The sequence below is a fragment of the Plectropomus leopardus genome, chromosome 16 (genome assembly GCF_008729295.1).
Source record: "Plectropomus leopardus isolate mb chromosome 16, YSFRI_Pleo_2.0, whole genome shotgun sequence".
Taxonomy (NCBI): Eukaryota; Metazoa; Chordata; class Actinopteri; order Perciformes; family Serranidae; genus Plectropomus; species Plectropomus leopardus.
In genome coordinates this window covers 23,043,841-23,070,572 of record NC_056478.1, presented here as the reverse complement: position 1 = coordinate 23,070,572, position 26,732 = coordinate 23,043,841, and the positions used below count along the sequence as shown (strand labels likewise).

At 37.7% G+C, this 26,732-nt stretch overlaps 1 protein-coding gene across 1 annotated transcript in view; it reads left to right on the top strand.

The window, feature by feature from the left end:
* The first annotated feature begins 10,754 nt into the window (after positions 1–10,754).
* msra (methionine sulfoxide reductase A) overlaps positions 10,755–26,732 on the top strand; it is a 41,399-nt gene continuing 25,421 nt past the window's right edge. Inside the window, exon 1 of the mRNA XM_042504038.1 lies at positions 10,755–10,994. Coding sequence (XP_042359972.1) covers positions 10,859–10,994 — 136 coding nt within the window. The 5' untranslated portion in view covers positions 10,755–10,858. The remainder of the gene's footprint in view (positions 10,995–26,732) is intronic.

The window sequence follows — 26,732 nt, the reverse complement described above, 5'->3', positions numbered from 1 at the left end:
GTTTATGTTAATTACACATTTTGTTTAGCAAGATAATCTTCACAAATCAATACCACTTTGATGATTTTTAAGCCTGAATGCAATCATCAGAAGTAAAAAGCTAACGTTAGGCCAGAAACAAACACTGCAGTCGCGTTTTCACCGCTGCGAGGCTGTGAAGCCGTTTTCAGCATGATGACTTTTTGTTGTCTTATTCAGCTGTTTGTTAGCTACCGCCTTTCTAAGACACATAAAAGCTTTACGGTTCACGGTGGGGTATTTACTGATATATTTTATGTTGTAGTGCAAACTTCTTTTAAGCTAGTGTTAACCACAGACCTTATTTAAGGCTTTTAACCAAAAATTCATTCAGAAAAACCTTTTAGACAAGGGAGAGCTGAAACACTAACTGTCTTGCTGGTTTTAGGACTTATTCACGTGCTCTATTCGGTTATAAGTATTGTACAAATTCACAGTTTCAACTTCTGATGACTGTTCATGAGGTCAGGCTCCCCTCAGCTTTACAGTGAGATTCAACTCATTGTTTAGCTGTCAGGCTGCAACTTCACTCTTCTTGTTCACTGTCACTGCTCTCATATACCCCCTTTTCACCAATATTAGCATGTGTACACAGATTTTCATACAAGGGTAAAGCCGCCAAATGTAGGCAATAGACTCCTTTTCCATTGCCAGTAGAGCGGAGCTGTGTACACGACCATTGAAAACTTTATGCTGGTTCCTTCCCTTTTATATATCTCTGATTTATTCAGTCTCTCTTCAGACGTGGTGCAGACTAGTTTGTAACGATGGTTCAGGGCTGCTTGGGTGGAGACAGATGCTAATTTGTATTAGTGCGTCATTGCATCTCCTTCGTTAAACGGCTAAAATTAGTGTATTCACCCAGTGTTGTGTTTCCACCAATGCCGAGTCCGAGTCCGAGGCCATAAATACCCATGGCCTCAGCAGAGTTATTTGACCTGGGTGTAAATTCCCAATGTTAACCTTCGCATTTCATTAAAAAGCCATATATTAGCGATGTTAGCAGGTTTTTCGTGCAGTGGAAAAGGGGATTTAATGTTGGTTTTGGCAGCTGTTTTAAGGGAAAAAACTGTAAATTTACTGTACACTACCTGTGAGTCACTGGTGAACATAGCGGAGAATTTCCATTTTGATATTTCTGACTGATTTAGCACTTGAAGCAAATAGTTTCTTTTTTCATTAATGATCAAAATCTTTTTGCTAACTTAAAAGTTAATATGTGTAGACTATTTACAGTGAAGTAACCTGCAAAACAACAAGAAGAAACAGAGTCGCAAAAAATTTATTAAAATTGTATTGTTTATTTACTTATAATACAAATATATGCATGAGGTCATTGGGATAAAAAAGGGCATATATACATAAATACATTATCAATCCATACTTAATTTTAAACTGCAAATAATTTAATTTCCCTCATGATCATTTTAGTTTTTCTCAATAATCAGTACATTGTGATATCAGAAAAATTACTTACATTTAGTGAATAAAAACGTAAAAATGTAAACATAACGATTATCACATTGACTGATAAAAATCTTAAGAGCATAAGAGCAATAATAGATAATATTGACTTTTTCTGCCCTCTTTCTGTAAGAATCATGTATCTCATACACACTAAATGTTCCCACTGGCTCATATCAATAAATGTTATAATATTATGCTAGACAGAACATTTCAAGACATTTATAGATGTCAATGACCTGCAGTTAAAAAAAATAGAAAAAAATGTAAAACCTTGAGATCCAGAGAGATCAATTTGTAATTCTACTACACAAATTGAAAAACAATTGAGCCATAAAAACAGACAACAATACCTTATTTACAAAATTCACAAAACCAAACCAAATGTTTACAATATACAGTATGTGTGTGTGTGTGTGTGTGTGTGTGTGTGTGTGTATATATTTATATATATATATATATATACACATTATATACTGCCTCCTGTCCATAAAAGCCTGTGTGTTTGGGGAAAATGCATTAGTAAGTGGTCACTTCTGCTCTGCTGCTGTTTCCATGTCTCACCTACACTGCTCACCTAGAATAGACCGTGTACTGAAGTCAGCCCACATATCATATCAGGACAGAGCTACTGATGTTGAGACGTCTGTCACAAGACAATATATAAAATGCAGTTATGGTAATAGGAAGATATTCTCGGGAGACATTGGAATGACTTTTTAAAAAATATTTTCCAACGATTTGCATTTGACTTAAAGAATTCACTTAGTTCAGATAGATTAATCCCATTTTGTTTTTATTTGTTTGTGAATTTACAGTTTGATAAATTATCGTCTCGTCGAAATGAAGAAGAAGAGGAGGAGGAAGAAGAAATCTACATGTTTGAATAAAGATAATTTACAGTAATTTACTGTTTATTCTACAGAAGCAGAAGATGAAGAAGAAGAAAAAAATTACGTATTTGAATGAAGAGAATTTACAATAATTTAATGTATATTCCATAAAAAAAGAAGATGCAGAAATCTACATTTTTGAATTAGAGAATCCACAGTAATTACATTTATATTCTAAAGAAGAAGAAGAAGGGGGGGGGAAGAAGAAATCTACGTATTTGAATAAAGAGAATTATAGTAATTTGCTGCATTCTATAAAAGAAGACAGAGATGACAGCAATAAAGAAAAAATCTACATAATTTGAAAAAAGAGAATTAAGTAATTAACTGTATACCCTATAGTAGAAGAAGAAATCTACATATTTGATTAGACAATTTACACTAACTTACTCTATAGTCTTTGTATTTATATGTGTAGCTTTTTGTACATAAATCTTCACTTGCTCATAATCTTCACTTTATTTTCCAACCTTTAATAAATCCGCTTTTTATTTTTATTAACGTAATATTAATGCTATATGTCTGATATATTGGTAAGTATGTGTATTTTATCTTAAAAGCTCCAGCTGTGTACAGAACCTTTTTTTCTTCTTTGCTTTACCCCATCATTACTTCTAATCTACATCTAAAATCTCAAACTAATCAGATGAACCAGTGAGGATGTTCACTCGACCTGCATGTCAGGCAGTCCTGAGAGTCTGGCCTCTTTTGCAAGACTACAAATAAGAGAGGATTTCTCGTGATTTGGGAGACTGATCTGAGGAGGGTGATGCAAGTGAGAAGCAACCGAGCAGAAACAAACAGCGATGGAGAAGAGAGGTGAATGAAGCAACATTTTATACTCTTACAGAGCTCAAGACATACTTATTTGACTGTGTTTTTTAGTTACGTGGTGGTAAGAAAGAAAGTATCATTGTGTTACTAATGGAGGACCAGATTAATGTATGCTGACTCAATTGCTAATGATAAAAGTCAGTCAGCTATACTGCATTTTGAAGTTTTAAAACTTTAAGACTAGCTGCTGATAAACTTCACATCCCAAATTGTACATTAAGTTTTTTTACATTCATGACACTATAATAATAATAATAATACTGTGCAATATGATACGATATGATACAATACAAATAGGATATCATTTTATTGTCAGTTTACACTAAAATTTATTTTGCGTCCTCAGACAGTTCGGCTCAAGAAGTTCATACACAAATTAGACATACAATTACACAAACAGCACATACCCATAAAAAAACACACCAAACAGTCATAACAAGAAAAAGACATTTAAAAAGATAAAATATACTGACAAGACCCAAATTTCTTAGGTTTATATATGTATTTTTCTCAAAGGAAGAAGTTGGGCTGTTTTTCAAGTATTGACATTACTGAATAATTTTTTGCCGCACCATCTGGTGACCATTAGTGGTACTTCATCAAGCTCCAGCCATGATGATGATTTAGAAATACACTTGTATTTTTGGTCTATTTTAAGCTGACAGTTGTGGATGTTAGATTTGACCACTAGAGGCAGACTTTACAGTCTCTGTTCACTGAGGTCAGTGTTGTTTTTTAGGCCACTCTCTTGGCATTCACCGCGTGCCTTAATTGTATGGACATTTAAATCAAGGTCCGCTGTGAACACGATGAGAGACGACCCATAATCCTCTACTTTTTATCCCTCCCGCTGTGTCCTGATCTGTCATACTGTATCGTTCTCAGCTATTTTGTCCAATTGTTCTGTTTTTGCTGTTTTGTTGTTTCAGTTTGTCTCATTTTTTTGCCCTCATTTTATCCCTTTTTTAAAATTTCTTTCAGCGCTGCTCAGTCCCACTTCATCCCTTTATACCTCTATATTCACCCTCTTTGTTCACTGTACACCACAATGTATCCTTTACAATAGTGTTCTCAACTTTCAAGTTGTTGTTGTCATGAGAATCTCAGCAATTATTCGTTTTATTTTCATTTGCATTTAAAATCAAAATCACTGAGGGATGTTGATAACATATAAAAGAAGAAATGTTTCAAATCCTTTTAATGCATTTTTTTATAAAGAAAATCATGAGCAAATTCCACTATATTGAGCTTAGACATCTCTTATGGGCTAAAAAAGCCTGCGTTTACTGACTCTAGTAAGTATAAATATACCTAGTATTGTCAGTATGGGCTAAAGCATTGATTACTGGTTATATCACTGTGTGAACTGTACTACACAGATTATTCGTCATGACTATGCATACTCATAAAATGCACATAAACATTAGAATAACACAAATATGCACATCATGTATACTGTCTACACTAACAAATTCATTGACTACAGTATATAGAGTAACACATTTGCTGATTATACTGTATAATGTCATGTTATTCGCTACAGTAATTTACAATCCATGATGTATTAAGATGCTCTGTCACCCCTCTGTGTTTTTTGTGTGGTGCTCTGTCTCCTCCTGCAGTCCATACACAGACAAGCAGCTCAGGAGTGTGAAAGATGCTTCAAGGTGTGTGTGTGTGTGTGTGTACCTGTGTGAATTAATGTCGGCCCTGAGATAAACTGTAAAGGATGTCCTGCTGACCTCCACACACAGGCTGCATGCTGGGACAGCCTCTAGTCAGAACTGACAATACCACCATATATCCACTGGCTGTATTGACTGTTTAAAGATAAAACTACTGAGTGGTAACTAAGGTGACTTAAAAAGAAAAATACCAGCATTTTGCATGTTTAAAATATGTCCATGAATATGTTTTTGCAGCATCCACATGGCCTCTGGTTTCCATTCATTTCTAATTTTGCAATTGAAATCAATTTGTAGAGACTTAAGGTCATACTTTCACCTTTTGGCTTGCTTTATAAACCCTTTAAACAGAATAATCCCTACATTAAGAGTCATGTTAAAGTTAATTTGTGAGCGATTGAACCAAATTGTGATCTCAGATTGCTGCATTTTAAGGATTCCCAGAGACCCGCGGAGGTCCAAGTGTCAGTATTTCACATGAATCAAGCTAATATTATTTTATGTCCCAGAAATCTATTTTCTATATTATCCCTTAAATCGTGTGACCTCCCCTCAGATGTATTCTTACCTGAGATTCCCAACACTTCTAATTGCATATATGCAAATGCAATTTTAACTCATGCAAAAGCAGACATGCATGGCCTGATTAAAGTCTCTGCAACGCGTTTTTTAAAGTGAAATTAGTGAAAAAAAACAATTCTGGAAAACTGTAAAATAGAAATAATGAAGAAATAATGCAGCATGCAGAGGAAACTATAAAATGTGATGCAAGGATGCAATGTTCAATAAGGCACAAAAAATACCGGTATGGTCCTTTAAGCAGCACTGCGGACCATTAAAGCATTATCCTCCATTATCCGGCAGCAGCAGCCATAATGCACGTTCTTATACACCACTGCATTAATGACACAGCTGCAGGGGAGGAAGCTGCTGCTGCGATTTTTACTCCCCATCCCACATGAGTAGGTACACAACCCTGACAGCACCAAAAACATCATGCCATGTTGCATTTTTTTAAAAAAATGTTTTTATATTTTTTATCTTTTGCTTTTTAGATGGAGCAGCAGCATCTGTACTGCTCAACGGCTCTCCGGCAGAGGGGAGGACCCATCTGCAGCCTCATTAACCGCTGAAATGCTAATGACCCAGATAGCTCATGTAGCCTAAAATGCAGAGGGGAGGCAGAGGGGGGGGGGGGGTGGCAGCCTTTGTGGGGGTCGGGCGTGCGTGTTGGAGCCTGCAAAATTCTGCAATACTCGAGCACACACATTATTATCATATCCAAATTATAACAGAATGAGTGTTTCTGTGGGCCCAGCACATTGCATCATAATAAATTACACAGCCTAATAAATAATGAGGTTGCAGTACCATAATACACCATGCACTATCAGAGTAAAATATCACAGATGCATTTTATGTTTGGGTGTGTATCCTGTGTGCAGTCTTTCTCTCGTACATCAAAGAGACAGAAATAAGAAGTTCCGCAGAGCGCGAGCACACTGCGGCTGCTGCACGAGCACATTTAGCGCACATGAAAGGATGGAAAACCGCAGGGCCTAAAAAAATGAAAAAGTGAGCAAATATTGTACATATGTGTGGAAAAACCGGGCAACAATACCTTTCAGGGGCAGGGTGCAGGATAAATGGCGCAGCTTTCTATTTTTTTTTTTTTTTTTTTTTTAAGTATTATTTTTTTAACCATCAGCGTATATTTAATGAGGCAGCTACCTCCATAAAAACACCGATGCAGGAGGTTGTGTTCGTCCGGTGAAAGAACGCTTTAACCCGGCTTGATTCGCGTGCGCAGCCTGGTCCGCGGTGCTCTCCTCTGGAGGTCCATGCAGGGATGCTGAGGATGCAGAGGAAGCGGAGGGATGATGCGGGGGATGCGGAGGTCGGACCGTCCTTCTTTTGCGGCTGGATTTTAAAAAAAAAAACAACATAAAAAAAGATTTTTCTTTTTCAAGCACAAATAGTCCAAACCCAGAAGGAGGCAAGCAATATCCTAAACCCCTGAAAAATCAGGTTTTGTGTGCGCTGGGTGCAGTCAGGAGGTGGATACAGTAGCCGAATGGAAGGATGGAGGGAGAGATGTTGGGCGCAGTCAGAGGGAGAGAGGAGAAAGGGAGGGGGTGGTCCTCTGAAAGAGAGGGAGTCAGATGAAGCCAGGTTTTTACATCCTCAGCTTCCAGCTCTGTCCTCCCTCTGCTTTTCATCCTCTTCTGGGGATGGAGGGAGGAAAGCAAGAGTGCGAGCATCTGCCTCACCAAACAAACCAATAGAAGCAGCCTTCTGACTCTGAACTAAACTGTCATTAAATACCGGGATTTAATCTAAATGGCTTCTCTGCGAAGCAACAAATAGATCTATACAAAGACCAAAAAGGCTGATCCTTGAACATTAAATCCAAATGTAATTACTCAACACCTCCTCTTAAAACCATGGGCCTTAATCTGAGAATAAGATCGTCCACATACTTTTAGAAAATATAGTTAGGTCTCCATACTTGCCTTCATACTTGAGAAGATGACAAGACTGATTACAGTTTAACCCTCTAAAACACGTGGAATTGGCTTGATTCCTTTCAAAAACACTGGAAAAAGACAATGAGCAACTTAAGAAGAAATGATCCAAATATATGTGCAAAAAATGTAAAAAGTACATGAAAATTACCTAACAATTGAGGGTAAATCTAACAAAAAAAGGAAATGACTTGAAAAGGTGCTTAAAAGTAATAATTCTGTAAAATAATTTTAATTATGATAATAATAAATAACATTTTGGACCGTAATTTTTCAAATCTTATCGTTTCGTGCAATTTGTGGAGTAGTTCCTGCCAAGTTGCTCATTGCCTTTTCCCCATGTTTTCAAAAGAGAGCAAAGATGCAACTACTTGTGAAGGCATCTGAACACAGCACAACAACAGTGATGTCGATCCAGGTTTCAAAGGGTTAAATGTGTCAAAATGTTAAATAAATGCAGTGGGTTGGAAGTATAAAGTAACATGGAAATACTCTATGTTATTAGGGGAGGGGGTGGTGCAAAGCAGGAGAGTCACTTCATATATCTTTTAAGCACTTGTGAGAGCAATATGTTTTTGATTTGGCTTAGGGAAGGGACATTCATCTGTTTAGCATATATTTAAAATATCCTCAAAACATGCTTTCTTAAAAAAAAAATCAAAAAATTAAAAAATCTCCTAAATCACGCTGCTTATCATAGCTGTGAAATAAGATTATTTATGGTGGAGGGAGGGTCAAGAATTTTCCCCCAGTCAACCAGAGAGGCTCAAATAAATTACTGTTAGCTTCAGAAAGGGTCATAAAGAAAACAACAACAACCAAAAAAACAAGAAAAATCCCACCACCCTCCAATTCTGATAAATAATGACAAATACAGTACAATACAGTACAGTCCCTAAATGACCTCACTGAATTCCACCACCGCCCCCAAAACATTTCAGACACTAAACTGCATGTACTCCATCTATTTGCTGGAATGTGAAATTGTGCACAAACCTGAATTACAGATGAGTCTCACCTTCATTCAAGCCACAATTAGTCCCTGAAATTTATATTTCCCAACACAAGCAGCGCTTCCTCCCGAGTTCTTCCATTTGGCTCATCATCTGTCCCCCCTCCTCGCCATCCCTCCCCCCAGCCTGCCCAGTGAATACTGGAAACCAGTAGACTGATGGGGGGCTGCTGTGCACTCATTTGACTGCACCATTACAGCCGAAAACCATGAAATAATCAGGGGCTTCCATCTGGAGGAGCCTCAGTTTTTTTTTCTTCAACAAACCACAGACAAGCTTTTGTATAGCTATATGATCAGCATATATATATATATATGTCATATTTTCATATTCTGATTTCCTAATATGTGACGTTTTGGTTTCAATATCTGTTTTAAAAAGAAACCTTAAATATCCTACTGACGGAAAGCCATTTTCTGCCACATTTACATCCACATTAAAGGGTCACTTCTGTTTGTTTTTTCAACATAACCACACAGGACATGTTTGCTCCATCAATGTATATCAACTAAAAGTGTTTGTTTATGCCACTGACAGGCTCAGATTGTCATTATGAGTGTCTGACAACATTATGGAAAGGATCCCTATAGAGATAGACCTTGTCTATCCATCACCAAAGCAACCAAACTCTATTTAAATAAACAACAATTTTAGCATATTTTCACATTTAACTGGGTAATTAACAGTTTATTTCAACCAAACCAGAGTTGATGATTGCTGAATCAGTGGATAGATTAACTAAGATGGCTTTTTGTGAGTTTTATTTTGTTTCTGTCAACTCTGTATGGAGTGTGTTTAACAGTTTATAAAAAAGGATCTTACTCTTTCAAAAAATGATGACAACTGAAGGTCCTTTCCATAATGGTGTCAGACACTTAAAATAACAATCTGAGCCTGTCAGCAGCAAAAACAAGCGCTGTTAGCTGACATACTTTGACAGTGTTATAATTGCCCCAAGTGGTTACATTGCAGCCTGTTTTGTGACATCAGCCCTCTCGCTCAATACTAGACCAATATCAAAAGTGGTTGTTCCCATTCGTCACTTAGACCCAAAAACATCCAAAACATAGGGGCTAGGTTGAAAAATACACCTTGGATAAGCGCATTAAGATGATAGAAATGTAACAGTTACCTCAGTTCCCCAATAATCCATTTTTTGGTATTTTGTATGAAAATTATGGTTTATATCTAGAATCATGTGTGGTAACTATAAGGAAACATCACCATGAAGGAAGAAAAAAACAGAAGGTACTTGGTGTTGATTGCATCAAACATGTTGAGAAAATCACAAGTTAGGACAGGACTGTCAAAGAAATGTTGTTTTTTTCCAGCCAGTTGCTGTGTATAACAGCTACATGGGTCAGAGTGCCTTAAACTGACTGGAACTAAATATTATAAGAGAGGTTGTAGGTCAAACTATGTCTTAGACAATGGGGGTAAACAGCTTTCTATGTATAAAAGTGAGTGGATTAACCAATATTTAACATTAGAAATGGTAAATACGCAGCTGTGGTTTTAAGGCCTGCGATAATATTAATTTTAAATTGTGTCGTATACATCCACAGTTGTCTCAATTGTTATTCCCCTGAGGGTTTTTTTTTTTTAATTTAGATGAATATTTCAGATACCAGACTTTCTCACCAGCTTATCACTTATTAGGAATGTGATTTTCCCAGAATGGAGTGGGAGAGAAGAAACCAAGAGTGAGGATATAAGCAAAATGAAATGTGGAAGAATGCCAAGATAAATTTAAAAATGCTGAATTAATTTTTGGTTTTCAAAAGAATGGTTTACAGCACAATTTTTGGATGATATTCTGGATGATTTCTTTTTTCTCTTTGATAGTCGCTTAAATTCTTCTTCTTAAAGGCTTCTGCATGAGTCTGTGTGATAAATAGATGTAAAAAAAAAAAAAAAAAACACTACTAAAACACCACTAGAATGTTAGCCTATTTTTTTTTTTTTTTAACAGTTTTGCAATAATACCAAACTCCATTTATAACTTTAACAAATTATCTCACATAATGATTAGTGTAGACTCCTCATGTTCAAAGTGTACCATCATCTTTATAAAATAAAACAAAGAAGTAGTGAGAAGTTTTATTTGGCGCAGGTGATGTAAACAAAATAGCGGAAGGAACAAGTCAAAGTAAAAAGTTGTGAATTTCACAATAATTAGGCTGCTTTTTAGGGTTATTATTTGCGCAGAAATTCATACTTATTCTTAAGTGAGAAAAGCTTGATGTTGCGTTTTAAGTGTGTTTAGTATATTGAAGCATGCCGTTTTGTTATGGTCAGTGTTGAGTAACACACTGTCGTTACACAAGCCTCGTGCTGTCGTTAGGTAAGATGTGTTATGTAGCTTTAGCTAACTGAGCTAGCTTTCGGTGTGGACTGTGGAGCAGGAGTGAGTCGCTGCTGGTTCAATGGTCTCCTCCTCCAGGCTGCGTCTTGTTTGGCGTCACTTTGTCAATAGTAGGATGGGAGACATGGCCTCTAAAGCCGAGATGCCGACCGCAGAGACAGCACTCCCCGGACGGACTGACAGCATGAAAGTCTCCGGTAAGCTTTAGCGTGTTAGCTTCTGTAGCAAGTATGATATAACTTTGTGATACACTGACGTTATGCAGCGAACCAAACAGGAGTAGTTTGCTGGTTTATTTGTTGTTATGGTTATGTTTGGGTAACGTTTGCGGTGCTGCCTTTCGTACAAGATGGGAACTGATTCAGTTATATAGATGTAAGTTAGCGTTAATGAAGTTAAGTTACGTTAACAGTTACTTTAGCCGTTAGCACCTGCTGCTACATAAACACCGAGTAGCCGATACTGCGCATGCGCAAATTTTCCAGTCTGCCTCTTAACATTATAACAAGATTGACTTTCAGTTAAAAACGCCACTGCATTAACTTAAATATATGAGAATTAACCCTGAAGTTGTGATGCATACTCTTACGAATACACCCTGTTGCTTTTCTGTAGTAAAATATCACTTTTACTACTTTAATACCACTTTCTGCTGCAGTTTAAAAGCATCTAATTACACTGATCAAATTACCAAATCTGCCAGCTACCAGGCTTATAACTAAACAAGGGATGTACCCATCTAAGTTTCCACCTCAACCTAGAATATTTGCTGAAATATTGCTTAACAGTGGCTGGTAAATTTGTTATGAAACCACATACAAGGAGACTTAAAGTTCATAAATGTTCATGGTACAGTAGTTCACAAACAGTCTTATCACATTGTAAGTTCAGTAGTTCTAGAGCTTTTGATGGTATAACACAGTCTTCCTCTGCAGTTTGTCCAGTTCTCATGACACTATATATGTTCAGATTACCATTTTGCACCCAAAATTGAGATTAGAGGTTCATTTGTAACCATTCTTGCAGGTTACAAAGCAGTCTCACCACAAGGTCAAGTTGAAGCTGGCGTTGGTTGTTTTAAAAAATAAAGCAGCTTTGGGTCATATTTACAAAGTATGTGAAAAATCATCATGAGATTATACTGATGCAGAACTGACAAAAATACGGCCGACATATGATGCCTTTTATCTTGTGTCTCTAGTCTTATGTATGTTTACGGATAAATAAGGAGTTAATATGTAATTTCATAGGTTTTTCATATAGTTAGGCATACATTTTTTTGGGAAATAATCATAAAAGGAAGCTAGTTGTACTCTTGTAAATAGTGACCCTGAAGATCCCCATTCTTTGCAAATCTCATAGTATGCGACTAAAAAGTCGAATTGTCTTTAGGCATGAGAGTGTGTCATACTTTAGTCTTTTCAAAGTCTTCATTGAATGGTAGACATTAATGATATGCAAATGCCTTATTATTACCAAGAATGGTTGTGTGAATGCTTGCACACGCTTATTAATGTTGTAAATATGGAAATCTTTCTCAGCCACTGGTCAATTATGAATTTATTTATCATTAATTTTGAATTGAATCACATAAAAGAATTAAAATGATAGCATTAATGACATGCACAAGTGCTGCATTATTCTGAATTATATCAAAAACGTCTTAAAGCACGCTGAACAAAAATGATTACCGACTTCTTTCATTATTTATTTTTCTTTACAGTTAGCTCAGAATCAATATTTTAGATAAAAGAATATAGTAAAAAAAAGGCATATCAATATGATTATATAAAGTCAATAAAATTGGTATTGAATGACTGCTTGGCCCCAATTTGAAGACTGTGAATAAGGATATTGGCACTACACATCAGGTTTAAATAATAAACATCAGGATTAGCTTTCAATAATCCATACATCTGTTGGTTTATTTATTTTTCCTAAAGGATAATTGTCACTCTAACATGTGAATGGCTTCAACAAAAAAGTGTGTGTTTGTGAGATAGAGAGTTTTTTTGTGTGTGCAAACAGACCGACAGCAGCACCAAGTTGGCAGTTGGTGCAGTTGGCACCAACGTGCCCCCTCTTCACTACAAGTGAGGGCGCTGAGTCTTGGCACATGATGAATAGATCTGCACTGGCACTGAACAAAAGACACAAGACACACACACTCAGACACACGCACACATACTCACCACCCTCTAACATAAAAAAGAGAAAGATGACAGTAGTAAGTGTAAAGGTTGCGTGGGGAAGATATTGACTCGGTGGTATTTGGGTTCAGTGTTAAAGAGATGGAGAGGAATCGGAAGATGTTAAGTGTTTTGAGTTTTTTTAGATTTTGTTTGGAATGATTTACCCAAAGTGTGTTTGTGTTTTCCGGACTGGAGGGGGTTGGACAGGGAAGGAGGATGTGGGTTAGGAGGGCGGGGGTCCACTGCGAAAAGGATGGTTGGGATGGATGGATGGATGGATGGATGGAAAGGTTCAGACGGAGTGGCAGACATGCTGGAGCGTCGCCAGAGCTTCTCGGGAACGCTGCCACAGTCGAGAGAGACGAAGAAAGAGCAAGGGAGCAGAGAGGAAAGGAAAAAGCCATGCCTGCAGTGGAGAGACTTGGCAGGGCTTCCCCTCCTTTGTCTGTCTGGCTCAGGGCTGCAGCGCCAGAGGAAATCAAGAAATGTCCAGGCGTGGTGGTGGTGGCGGTGGTGGTGGTGGATGGGGACAAGCTCTGCTTCGACTCCGAAAAGACGAGAATGAAAAAGTACTTTCAAAAGACCGAAAACTCAGCTTCTGAAAGGGCTATGGAAACCACAAAACAAAACCAGCGATTTTCTCTTTTTGAACGATATTCCGCATTGGAGCCATCGGACCCGACCAGGTTTTTCGGAGACAAAGTGCATCATGACCACGAAATCCGATAAGTTGACCTGCAGTTTTAATGGCAACAATGTATTTGTATTTTTTTTGAGAACGAAATGTATCTGACCAAGAACGGATGTTTGACCTCAAAGAGTCTACTAGCAGCCAGAGGAAGGCCAACCCTGCACCAGGCAAGAGGTTTGTGTTTGAATGCTTGTTGGACATCTTTGACCAGACCGATTGGATTTTTATTCAAGTGTTTTGGGGAAATGGCTTAAATGCCTGTTTGAGCGCAAAATCTTAATATACAGGTTAAAACGCGGCTGCTATGTTTTATTTTTTTGTGATTGGATCAATTGTTTTGTCTTCAAACTGACCCTGAGGATATGAAGCAGGCCAGTCAGGCCAAAAGCCTCAACTAAAGACCCAAAGCCGATGTCTCCGTAATGTTTGACCTCTTGGAATATTTTACTCAGTTGTTATTGAATGGGAGTGTTTTTAGATTCAGATCTGTGCAGACAGGATGATGGACTGAAAGCCCTTGACCTTGGAACAAGTAGTTCGATAGTTGTGGTAAAAAATGAGCTCTGTTGCACCTGTAGCTACGCCCTGCAGTGATGTCACGGTGTCCTGGACTACACCTGTGTATCGCTGCAGCTAGGTGAGAAGTTAAACCACCAGAGGTCAGCAAAAACGAGATTTTGAGAGGTTGTGAAGAAACTTTTTTTTTTCTGAGTTCTCCTCAAGGTTGGCTTAAAAATTGAGATTAAAAGTGTATTCTTGATCTCGGAAAAAGAAGTTGATAATATTATTTCACCATCAAGTCCACTTAGTAGCTCTTCTGGAGCTATTGATTGTTGATCATAGAGTGAATTTAGATAATAGAGTAGGGCCGGGCAATATATTGATATTATATGGATATTGTGATATGAGACCACGTATTGTCTTAGATTTTTCGATATCATTAGTGTTTTAATTTCCGGATTTTAAAGGCTGCAGTACAGTAAAGTGAAACAATTTTCTGAATTTATAGACTGTTCTAGCTGTTCTATTATTTGCCTTTACACACTTAGTCATTATATCCACATTAGTGATAATTATATATCAAATGTCTCATTGTGTAAATATTTTATGAAAGCGGCAATAGTAAGCCCTACAATATTTTAGTCTTCTAATTTTTTCTGCCCTGCTGTAAATCATCTTTTTATTCCCAAACTGAACTGTCTGAGCATCAACACCAATGACCTGAAAAGACGTGGTTGTTGTTGCAGTTTCTTACAGAAGATTAAGTATTGAAACAAAAATGAACAAACAAACAAAGCAGTTTAAATACAAAGTAAGTAATGTCTGATATAATAATAAAGACTAAATGTCCACTAACAAACCTTAGTTGCTTCTTACAGTGTAATAACTGCAGAATCATTTAAAAGTTTCTATGTTTTTGTTGATAAATCAAACTCAAAAGAGGTATCAAGTCTGATCTCATTTTTTTAGTGGTTGTTTATATCAAATTAAAGCCTTAAGATCCTTTTAAAAATCTAATACTTGTACTCTGAGCTTACCTGTAGATTAATACCCTTAGTTGACATTTCAGCTAAACCTCTCCCCCTTCACATTTAAACACATGGATAGAAAAATTGAAATCAAAAGCTTAATGAAGAAGTTAATGTCATCCTCATCACAGCTTAATTCGGATCCACTCAGACATCCAGCAGCTGGTCTTTTAATTAGCAGGTGTACTTGTGGGTGTAAATCATTATTATTGCAGCTTATTGTAGTGGAACTTTTCATTTTTACAGGGAATATCCATCATAAATATCAGCCAAAAACCCGTCAGCCTGCTGTTTTGGTTCTGTCCGTATGAACAGCTCCAGCTGTAGTCCAATTAACAGTTAGCTCACGTAGCTTTTGCTGGTAAAGATAAAGTAACTGCATTAATGATTTTAAGTGGAGATACTCATTTCTGCTATTTATTTAGTAAAAAATACCAAACATTTATTTGTTACAGTTTCTTAAATGTGGGTATTTCTGGCTTTTCTTTGATACATATGATTGTAAGCTGAACACTCATGGGTTCTGCAGATGTTGTTTTTGACTGGTTTCACTTTTTGGTCTAAAGGTTAATTTTGCTCGTCTTCATTTTTACTGCACTGCACCTCAGCAGGGTCTGGTAAGAGCTAGCAAGCTAGCAGCGTGGCTCATTTGGCTATTAACACTAATTAACACTAATAACGCTGTCCCGACCCAACTGTGTTGCTGTGTAAATATTGTGCTCACCCTCCGGTGTCCCCCCAGCTCGCCCTGGTGACTAACCTGCTCAGTTCTGAGCTGTAAAACTCCCTCAGCATTGTTGACAATGTTATCACTGTTAGCTCTGTTGCCACCATTAGCAGTGTCAGAACGGCCAGTGGTGCTAACATAATTAAGGTGTATGTGGTTAAAAATGAAGCTGCTTACTCACCTGGGTGACCAAGGGGAGACCATAGACTTTAATAATACCCAGAAATTAGACCTAAGATGTTGCTGATTTATTCCCATGAAGTTGCTCACCTGGCGCATACGGCGAGAAAGTAATCCAGCTTCCAGGTTTACTTCTCCGGTATGCAGCCCACTGACTATACACAGTAGTTTTCCTCCTGCTTGTCCTGCCTGCGAGTTCTTGATCTGATCATAGACTTATCATTGTTAAGATTTCACATATTTTTAAATAGCTTTTCTCGGCTCCAGGTGAGTTTTACAAATGTAAACCCAACATGACTCAAAAATGAGCCATGGTGCGTTCCAGTCAAAACATTTTACCTCAACTGTACTGGAGCTTTTAATAATACCCCATGTTTTATATCAGCAAGTGGATTTTGTTGTGTGAAATTCTAGATGTTCAAATTTACAATGTTGTTGCATACATTTTGCATTAATATTTACATACGTATAAAAAATAATCTATTAGATATGTTTGAGCGCACAGTGTAGATGACCTGTGTAACATCATTGCTCTTCTCTACATTAAACATATAAAAAAATGTTTTGAGATTGTAACTTACATTTAAGTCACTTTATGACACTTTAAATTCATATTTATTCCAGTCTGTGCTGTTAATTGCAACAAAAAAATGCCCTTTTCCCCCAGAGAAAATCCAGTAAGTCTGTTTATTACTTAAGTACACACTTGAGGTACTTTAGACCACTTTCTATTTCTACACCACCTCATCTCAGAGGCAAATATTGTACTTTTTACTCAGCTGCATTTCATTAACAGTCTCAATTACTATTTACTTTTAATAATGTTGAGGTTTACACTATTGCTTGAACAAAACAAACATTGTGATGGTGTCACTTTGGTCTCAGGGGCATTGTGATGCCATTTCTAAATATTTTCTGAATTTTTACAACCAAACAATTAATTAATGGGGAAACAATCAGAAGATTATAAAGATAATTTTCAGTTAAAAATTAAAAACGAGCTCTACCTAACCAACACCAATATCCTGCTGTTGTATTAATGCTTGAGACATAATAATTAAATGATATAATGTATTAACAGCAACAATAACAGCCACTGAGAAGATTTTTCTGCACCACGTAATTCAAAACTTAAAATACATTTCCCTGAACTGAAAAACTGAATAACTGCTTTCCCCTAAGTAACATTTTCACAGTGTTGTATAATTACTTAAACTTTTTTTTTTTTAAGCAAAGGATGTGAATACGTCTTTCTCACTTTCCACCAATCAAAGTAAAGGACTAGTGCTCTTGTGTCCACATATTTTTGGCCAAGCAGTTCATCAGTTAGGTGAATTCAGGTGAAGCCGGTGCTGTAAACCCGTATCAGTCTGTCCATCACGTCTCTTGTACATGTTAAGTGACTGTGCAGCGTTATCAGGTTCAGGCACTTCTCAATCCATCTTACCGCTGTCACAGCCGTTACCACGACAACACAGAGGGATACCGGCGAATGAAAGTGTGTTTGTGTGAGTGATTCCATCAGCAGAGCTCTTTGTTGTTTACACGGTGGCCTGATAACCTTGACGGGCAAAATGACGGGTGTTCAGGGGAGAATGTGAGAGACATAAAAGATGAGGGAGACGCAGAGAGAATAAGAGAGATGGAGGTGAAAAGATGGAAGGGAAGAGAAACAAAGCAGAGACTGAGGCTGAGAGGTTAACCGTGTTATCACTCACATTTTTAATGTTAGTGTTGTGTCATCTTAATGGAAAACACAAGATTATGCGAGGTGTATAAGGGGTACTATTGGATGAAAGAAGTGCTCAGATGGTTTACTTAAAGGGACAGATCACCCCAAATCAAAAATACATATTTTTCCTCTTACCCGTAGTGCTTTTTATCAGTCGAGATTGTTTTGGTGTGAGTTGCAGAGTGTCGGAGATATCAGACATAGAGATGTCTTCTCTCTAATGTAATGGAACGAGATGGCATGTGTGTATCTGTATGTTAAATCTACTCATGCACGAGAGGGTCGCATGTGTGACAACATGAGATGTAAGTATTAAATTGTAAATATAATTGAAAGGAGTCATTTCTTTTTGACACTTACAAAAATGTATACACTGATTTACAGACGTAACTTTCCCAGTGTAAGTCAATGGGAAAAAGTCAGTCTAGGCCCCATGGCATCACTGGACATCGTAATTCCTCTTTTGGCCACTATGTAAAATTTGCTTCAACGATAGGCACCCTCCTGGGGGTTCAACACAAACAAATACACTTGGTTAAAGGATAGGAAAAGATCATGATTGGCCTAAAACATCCATGTTTGGTGGCATAAAAGCTGCTGGGTACTGCTGTGATTTGTTGGTAAAAACTAACAAACAGACAAAAAAAAAAACAACACCCAGGTTGCGTGCCACAAAAACTGTGCCAAGAGGCACCAGACCAGAAGACCAGTACATTTATGTGTGAATGCAGAGAGCCCTTATTTTCATATGAAAATTTTCTCAGCAATTTTACAGTTTCCGTGTCTGTGAGAACTGAAACAAGATCCATTTTTCTGGTTTCAGGATGCATTTGCCATAATAACACTGAATTATCTTCAGCACTACAACTTCTTCACCTTATACATGTATTAGAAAGATGTGTTTCCGGTTTTGTTCTTTCCTTCGTGTTGTCTAAACCTTTGAAACACTTGATTGACAGCTATGCGTGTAGTTTGAATGCTGGTCGGAGTGTATGCGTGTGCTTGTGTGTGTTCCATTAGTAATTGTGTCAGATGGTGTGGTGCAGGAGATACTACTTAATGCACTTTGCACTTAAAAAGATGGTGGACTGATTGTATTTCACGCACTCACATCAAAAGCATTCATCCTCAGAGAGGAGATGTGGTGACACCTTTATCAGCTCATGCTTTCACAATAATAAATGTTCATGTAATTTGGTTGTAAATAAGGGACAAAACTATAGAATTACATACCTAATAAAGACAACAACTTTATCAATAATACATGAAAATTGTATGAGTATGCATTTTGTTTAAGTGTCTTTTTAGGACATTCACATTTCTACTGGAATAATCAGTATGTAATTCACTGATTTTTAACAGGGTGGACAGACCTGTGTCATTTAACTGAATAACGCCCCTGAAATATGAATGCAAGCCTAAAGAGTATAGTAACAGCACAAGTTCCAGGACAGTGAATTTCCTCTGATTTTAAATAAATTAAGTGTTGGCTTTTAGAAGAATATAAGAATATAAAATTTTTTAGAATATAAAAACCTCATTAAAACCTCTTAAAACCCATTGGGTTGCCACCAGTGAGCTAGCTCTAAGCAAATACACCGTTATTTGTTTAAACTTTTGTCTGTATGTACATGCTTCAATTCAATCATTATATTTAGTTCACAGAAACCATGAGCACGAAAGAATAATTAATATGGATTTACCAAGAGAGACGGATTTTATTTTACTCCCTGCCTCTGAAGTAGTCCTTTAGTCCGAATTTTTTCGGTCAAAAGAATGAAAAGGTGTTTTCAGAAAAAAATAAATCCAAGTTGTGAATATTTTAAAGTGACGTCCATTGCTTAAAATGTATGCTGACTTCATTCGTCCAACTGACCGCAGTTGTAACGACAGAGTTTCTCGTCTTCATGCACCATGTTGTTGGGTATGCTTGTTTTTGTAACCCCATTGGGTACAAATTAAAAGTGTCCCCAAGCTTTTCTGTGTATTTTTCACTCTCAAGACAGCCCTGGCAGTGCAGGATGTTCCTGAAGTTTAAAAGGCCAGTGGGCTCTGTCACGTATCTTTTCGGCCACAATACTGAAAGCTGAAGGCCTTTTTTCTTAAAGTCATGGCTCAGTGACAGATATTAGGTAATGTGACCTATTTTGGTTACTATTTAGAGTACAAAACCAAGACTGATATAATTAGAAAGCTAAAAATCTCCTTTTTCCAACAGTGTCTGAGTCTGTATCTGGCTGGAGAGGGATGGCAGGTTAACAAAGGGGGTGCATTTTGGTCATTTTGCTCATAAGGGGTATGGTCCACTGACTGTAATCATCCAGAGTTTAAATCCTAAATATCAAACATGTTTGAAATATCAAGGTGGATGTGGAGTAAACTAATGTAAAATGTGCCCAAATCTACTGTAACTGATTTTCAAAAAAAGACCTGAGGTCAGTAAGGACCTGAACAGACTCAAGTAGAGAAAGAGCATTGGCGCTTAAAATGTAGTTATCTTCAGCTGGACACATGTTTTACATAAAGCATTACATTAAAGATAATTAGTTGGATAGATACTGACCAGCTAAACTTGTATTTTAATGTAATCTTAATGCCTCTGCCAGACAATTTCATGGGGATAACTCTCAATATTAAATCCATCACATTAAACCTTCATTATGTCGAAAAGGCTATAGTTAAGCATGTCTACCACATGGACTCACAAGGGGAGGCATCTCCTCCATTGTGTCGAAAGCCCATTGAAGCAGTTTGTTTTTTCAAACACAAAACCTTTAAAATATTAAAGCACGTCTTCCTTGAGATGTGCCGTGTGTTGTGAGGCGAGCACAGAAGGCTGTCAGTAGCAGAACAATACGGATAACACTGATGGTTGTAATGATGGGCAGTAATAAAAACGATGATGGCAATCAGAGGAGCTGATTGAGAGGCTCGGAGGGAGGCAGGGAGGAACACTGTAGTGGGGAGAAATAAATGGACAGAGAGAGAGAGAGAGAGAGAGACAGAGAGAGAGATGGGTGGAGGAGGGATATGTAAAGGGAGGATGATAAGAAAAGGGGGAGCAGGGGAAGATGAAGAAACCAGGCAATCAGAGAGAGAGACACAGGAGGAGGAGAGGGTGGGGGGGGAGGTTACTTTGTAGATTTAATTGCACTGCAGTTGAGGCAATCTTTTCTGTGTGTGTGTGTGTGTGTGTGTGTGTGTGTGTGTGTGTGTGTGTGTGTGTGTGTGTGTGTGTGTGTGTGTGTGTGTGTGTGTGTGTGTGTGTGTGTGTGTGTGTGGACTCTCCAATATCCCCTAGCCAGACATTAGCTGCAGTGTTTCATTTATCACTGTCAGGTCTGGAGCTCCAGGGGGAGGAGAAAGGGGTAGCCCTGGATGCTCAGGCCAGGTTGTAGCTCCTCTCCAGGCTCAGGGCTGCGCTGTGACGCCCGGGTCTGGTCTCTGAGCCTTTAATTTGCAGCAGGAAGGGAGAGAGAGAAACAGGCGATGGGAAACGCCACGATGTGCTGCTAAAAGCAAACAGGTTCAGTGCCACAAACACTGCTGAGAAACGCTGTGATTTGCTGCTAAAAAAACATATTCAGTGCCACAGACTTTGCTCGAAAATGTCTTTTGAGAAGACCCAGGTTCAGTGCAATGAACAGCGCTCGGAAACATAAGGATGTCCCGCCACAACACACAGGTTCAGTGCCACAACCGTGGAAACACTGCAACATAGTGGTAAAAAACAACTGGTGTTGGTATCGAATAGCAGTCTGCAGCTCAGCAGACTTCTCACCAAGGTGTCACAACAACCACCATCCCCTCCACCTCCTGATGACAAATTTAGGCCTTTATATCGTCACTTTAGAAACTGCAATATGAAACAAATCATGTAAATATAACATATTGTTTGTTCGCAGAAAAGTACAATGCAAACATTTTCTTCTGGCGCCCGGGCTATTTCCTTGGGCTCATATTTTGATGTTTGAGTTTGCTCAGTTGTCATGCTTTGCTGCGTGTTGTGGTCAGCTGACTTTTAATAGAAGTAACAGATTTCCAGTTAATTGCTCACATGATTAATCAAATAAGTAATTAGATGATCAGATAAGAGATAATAAGTGAATTCAGAGATTTGTTTCAAAACACATTCTAAATGTTGGAAACTGATTGGTGAAAAAATGTTACTATATAGTGCTGAATTGTGGTGTTAGATTATTGACTGTTTTTTCACCACAATCCTGTTTTAAGATTTTTTTGGGGCGGGCCTAAAACCACAGCTCGATGACACACTGGAGCTATACTCAGCATAACCCCGCCCCTGACAATGTAGTAATATAAAAATGAGAAGCATCATTAGCATAGTCCTGCGATTGGGCGTGGCCTCTGCGCCTCCAGCGGACACGCCCCCAGCGTTTCATATCAGAGAATACTGTGCATTTTTTCACGGTTCTTTTACCTACTTGGCGATTTTTTGGGTCATTCAGATTTGGTCAGGTGTTTAATAACACATCTTTCTGTGATGTGACAAACTCAGAACACTTTTTAATGATCACTTTACACGGACTTCAAGCAAGCAATTTAAGGATGTCAGTTTGGATGAGACTTTTGGCCGTTTTCTGACCATGTACGGACAAAATGATTAATTGATTTTTTTGGAAAAAGTTGCCAACAGATTAGCTGATGATAACAATCATTATTATGGGCTTCCTGGTGTTACAGGGGATTAACCATGTGTCTACTCTTACATGTTTTTGATGGCACAGATACAGGCCTTTACAGTACAGCTGTATAACAACTTGTATTTTTTTAACTTCAAGTTTATTTTCTGCCGTTTTTCGTATATAGCTACTTTGATTGTGTGTTGGTCTCTGAGCGCTGCCAAAATTCAGTTGACCGACTTGTTTTACAGTGCCCCTCTTGTTTAGACACTTTGTAAGACACTGACTATGTAATGGGCACATTCCCATTTCGAGACTGGCCGGAGACCTTTATCACATCCCTCCGCTCTCTTCACCCACTTCTCTAAATTCTTGAAAACCTGGGGTTTGTTCTCGCTGCAGCCATGGTGCTTGAATATTATGCTTCTGGCGAACAATGAAGGGAAAAAAAGTTAAGGAAGGAGTAAAAAAGAAAGAAAGTGCTACACAATCAAAGACTGTGACGCACGAGCCTGACTCAGCATCTCAGTCAGCTCTGTGTGCAGGGTGACGTAAGATACTTTGTCTTGTGGTTTTTATCTTGGCAAAATGTAGCGAAACTTGCTCTGCAGAATGATTTATCCACCGTTCTCATGATGATGAATATCTTGAGGATGCAACTTTAAATGATCAAAATCACTGTAATGATACAGTATGTGGTCTTTATACAACAATAAATTCAATGCTGATATGTTCGTTTCACTTTAATCGTGTATGTGTAATCGTTTTCTGTAGTTTCACCACAGAAAATTGAAAAGTGATGGAGGAGGTGAAGATAAAACAGAGAGCTGATTCTGGAGCAGCTCTGCCTGTCTTAACACGCAGGCCTGAGCTGAAATAGAGCAGCACTAATGGGGTGTGTGTGCGTGTGTGTGTGTGTGTGTGTGTGTGTGTGTGTGTGTGTGTCATAGATGTCACCATGGATATAGGCCTGTTCAGTGATCAGGCTTATTATTGTGACAGGATTTTTGGAGCTGTAGAAGAGACTGGGAGGCAGGCTGGTTACACACACGCACACGCACACGCACACACGCACGCACGCACACACACACACACACACACACACACACACACACACACACACACACACACACACACACCCCACACACACACACACACACACACACTTGTTCCTAAAATGAAGTGGCTAGCTGTTTGATGTGAAGCGTCCTGAAGTGCTTTCTAACCTCGTTCACTGCTCTTTACCGCCAAATAAGAGAAAATTAGTTGCTCGCACAAACCAGCCAGAAACCGGCCCTCATACAGTTGAAATAAACATAATTCTGCTCATCAAAACAAGATACAAAACAAATACAACCTGCAGTATTTTCCCCTCTATTTTTTCATAAAAACACAAGCGTGGAAAATGCTATATTTTGTGTATTTCTAGACGCACATCCTCAGTGTTTTTGTGTCTTCAGTCTTCTTAGAGTGCTAATGCAAGGTTAAGCAATGCTGTGAAAATACAAGAAACCCCAAGTATTGAGTCTCACTCACACACATATTGTTTGCAACCTCAAACAAGAATATGAATTCAATTAATCAACAAGAAGCGTTGTTATCATTCCCAGTGAGATAAAAGCGACCACGAAAACAGGCATTTCAAAGGGGTGCCACTCTGAATAATTACTTTCTAGAAAAATGCCTCTGTATATACAGTTTGTGTGTGTGTGTGTGTGTGTGTGTGTGTGTGTGTCATCATGCATGTGTGTATGTAAAGTAAAAGATAACCATAGAATATTAATGAATGTTTTTGAAAAGGTATTCATTTTCATCTCTTTCGTTCTTATGTTTGGGAAATCATTTATCCCTCATCTTAGCCTTGTGTGGTTATGAGGCTATTTTTATTCTACAGTTTATTTATTTAATTTACTAGTTACCACCCTGGCCGATGTAAGACAACACTACATCAATTTGTGTACATATCATATTAAATAAGATGCATGTTAATAAGCAGAGGTGTGGAATGTTATGACGTGGACATTAAGTCAGATCGATGCACAAATTTTATTATTTCAATCTCGACAAAATTAAACAAAATAATTTTAACTCGACTTTAACACCAATTACTAGTGAATTCACTTGGACTTGAGCCTTTGGACTTGAAATTACTCGATATCCTCCCCAAGCCCAAACATTAAAAAGTATTTTTTTTAATGTAAGTGTGCCATGAATACGTTTATTTCCCTTCAGTTTCTCAAGCACTTACGTTAACCCTGTTCATTCCCAGCGAGTCGACACTTCATTCTTCAGATCCACTCCAGCATTTAGTCAAGTTGCAGGAGAGAACCATGAAGTACTAATGTTAAGTTACTGAGCGGCAGTTGGAAAGTAAAACACCATAAATAATCTTGTTTGCGTACAAAAACTATGCTGTGGTCAGTGAAAAACGAATTGCAGTATGTAAAATGTGTGGCTCAAATACTACAGATGGAAATACAACAACGCCCTGTTGTTGGAATAGCGTTACATTTGGTGAAGAGTGCATTATGACTTTGTAGGTCTTGAAAATCAAAGTTTAGGACTTTGAGGTCTTGAGACTAGACTCGGGAGCTGAGTGCAAGGACTTGAGCTTACCTGTGACTTGCAAAACAATGGCCATGTCCCTCTTCTGATAAACAGTGCAGTTTAGAGGCATTGATAATGTTGATTTTTTAAAATTTTGATACATGCTAGCTGTTTCCCTCAGCTTTCAGTCTTGATGCTAAGTTAAGCTAATTACCTCCCATTTTTGAACCCCGTCCTTAATACACAGACATTAATATGGTATTGATCTTCTCATTTACCTCTCAGAAAGAAAGCCAGTATATGTGCTTATTAAAGTGTTGAACAGTTCCTTAATCATCATACATTTATGCTGGGGTTTTATTTGAATCAAAATGCAGTTTATGTGAACAACCACAATGCAAATTTTCTATCATCATCCACTTTTTTGTTTCGTTGGTTGTGTTTTTTTGTTTTTTTGACAAGCCCTGAAAAAAAAAAGAACTTTACCTTAATTCTCCTTAGTGGTCATATGTATCACCTATATTCAAGTACATTCACTTCACTACTGCACTTTACTTTAGTATTTTCATTCTTTCTTTTCTTTTATACTTACTCCACTACATTTCATTGACAAATATACTACTTTTTACTTCACTGTATTATCTGACAGCTTGGTTACTTTACAAGAAAAATGTAAGAATTCATAAAATATATTGCCTCGTTATAAATTACAAAACAGTTTGTACAAGTACAGCTAAAACAAATAGTCAATTAATCATTCAGCCAGAAAACTAATTGCCAACTATTTTGGTAAACATTTAATTATTTAGACATTTTTTTAATGTTTTAAATAATTTTTTGGGGGGGCATTTTAGTTGGTTCTTTTTTGCATTAGGTACTTTTACTTCTAATACTTAAAGTACATTTTCCTGACATTTAATTGCTAATACTTAAGTAACATTTTCACTGCAGAACTTCTACTTATACCAGTAGTTTCACAGTGCGGTATTAATACTTTTACTTAAGGAAAGGATCTCCATAGTCTTCCACCACTGGTCACCTTTATAAAAACAGTGCTGAATGTCATTAGAGGCACCTCATCCTTCATATTAATTTGTTTGTGTGCTTGTGTTTTAGATTTAGAAGTCCAGTGAGATGTGTTTTCTCTGTGCAGCACAAGTCCAGTAATTTTCACACAACTTAAACCCAAAATTCTGAACAGGACATGAAAATACCAGCAAAATAAAATAAGCAGCTCAAATGGCAGTGTGCTAGTGCAGAACAAATCCATGCTGCATTGGTTCTGTGGGAACAAACTTTTTCTTTTTGCAGAGCTAAAATTAAACATCAAGTCTTGTGCACGAAAGCTACAGAGCCAGTTAACAATTTACTTTACTTTACTTTAGTTAACAGAAATGCAAGTATGTGTCACTAAATGAGTGCTTCCCCTTTAAAACAAGTGCAAATTCACCGGTAAAAATAGCGATCAAATACATTGTGGTTTCTTCAGCTCTTCTTCTGATCTTTCCAGAAACAGTAAAGGTGTGTGTGCTGGTGCTGGTGTGTGTGTGATATAAACCATTATTAGTAAGTAAAGTGTGTACATCTCAGAGCATGTATGTGTTTAGAGGTACAGTAGGAAATAAGTGACAGACAGCTGATCTGCATCTTCTGCTTCCAGGCTTTTGTTTTATTTTTAATCATGCTCTCTATGC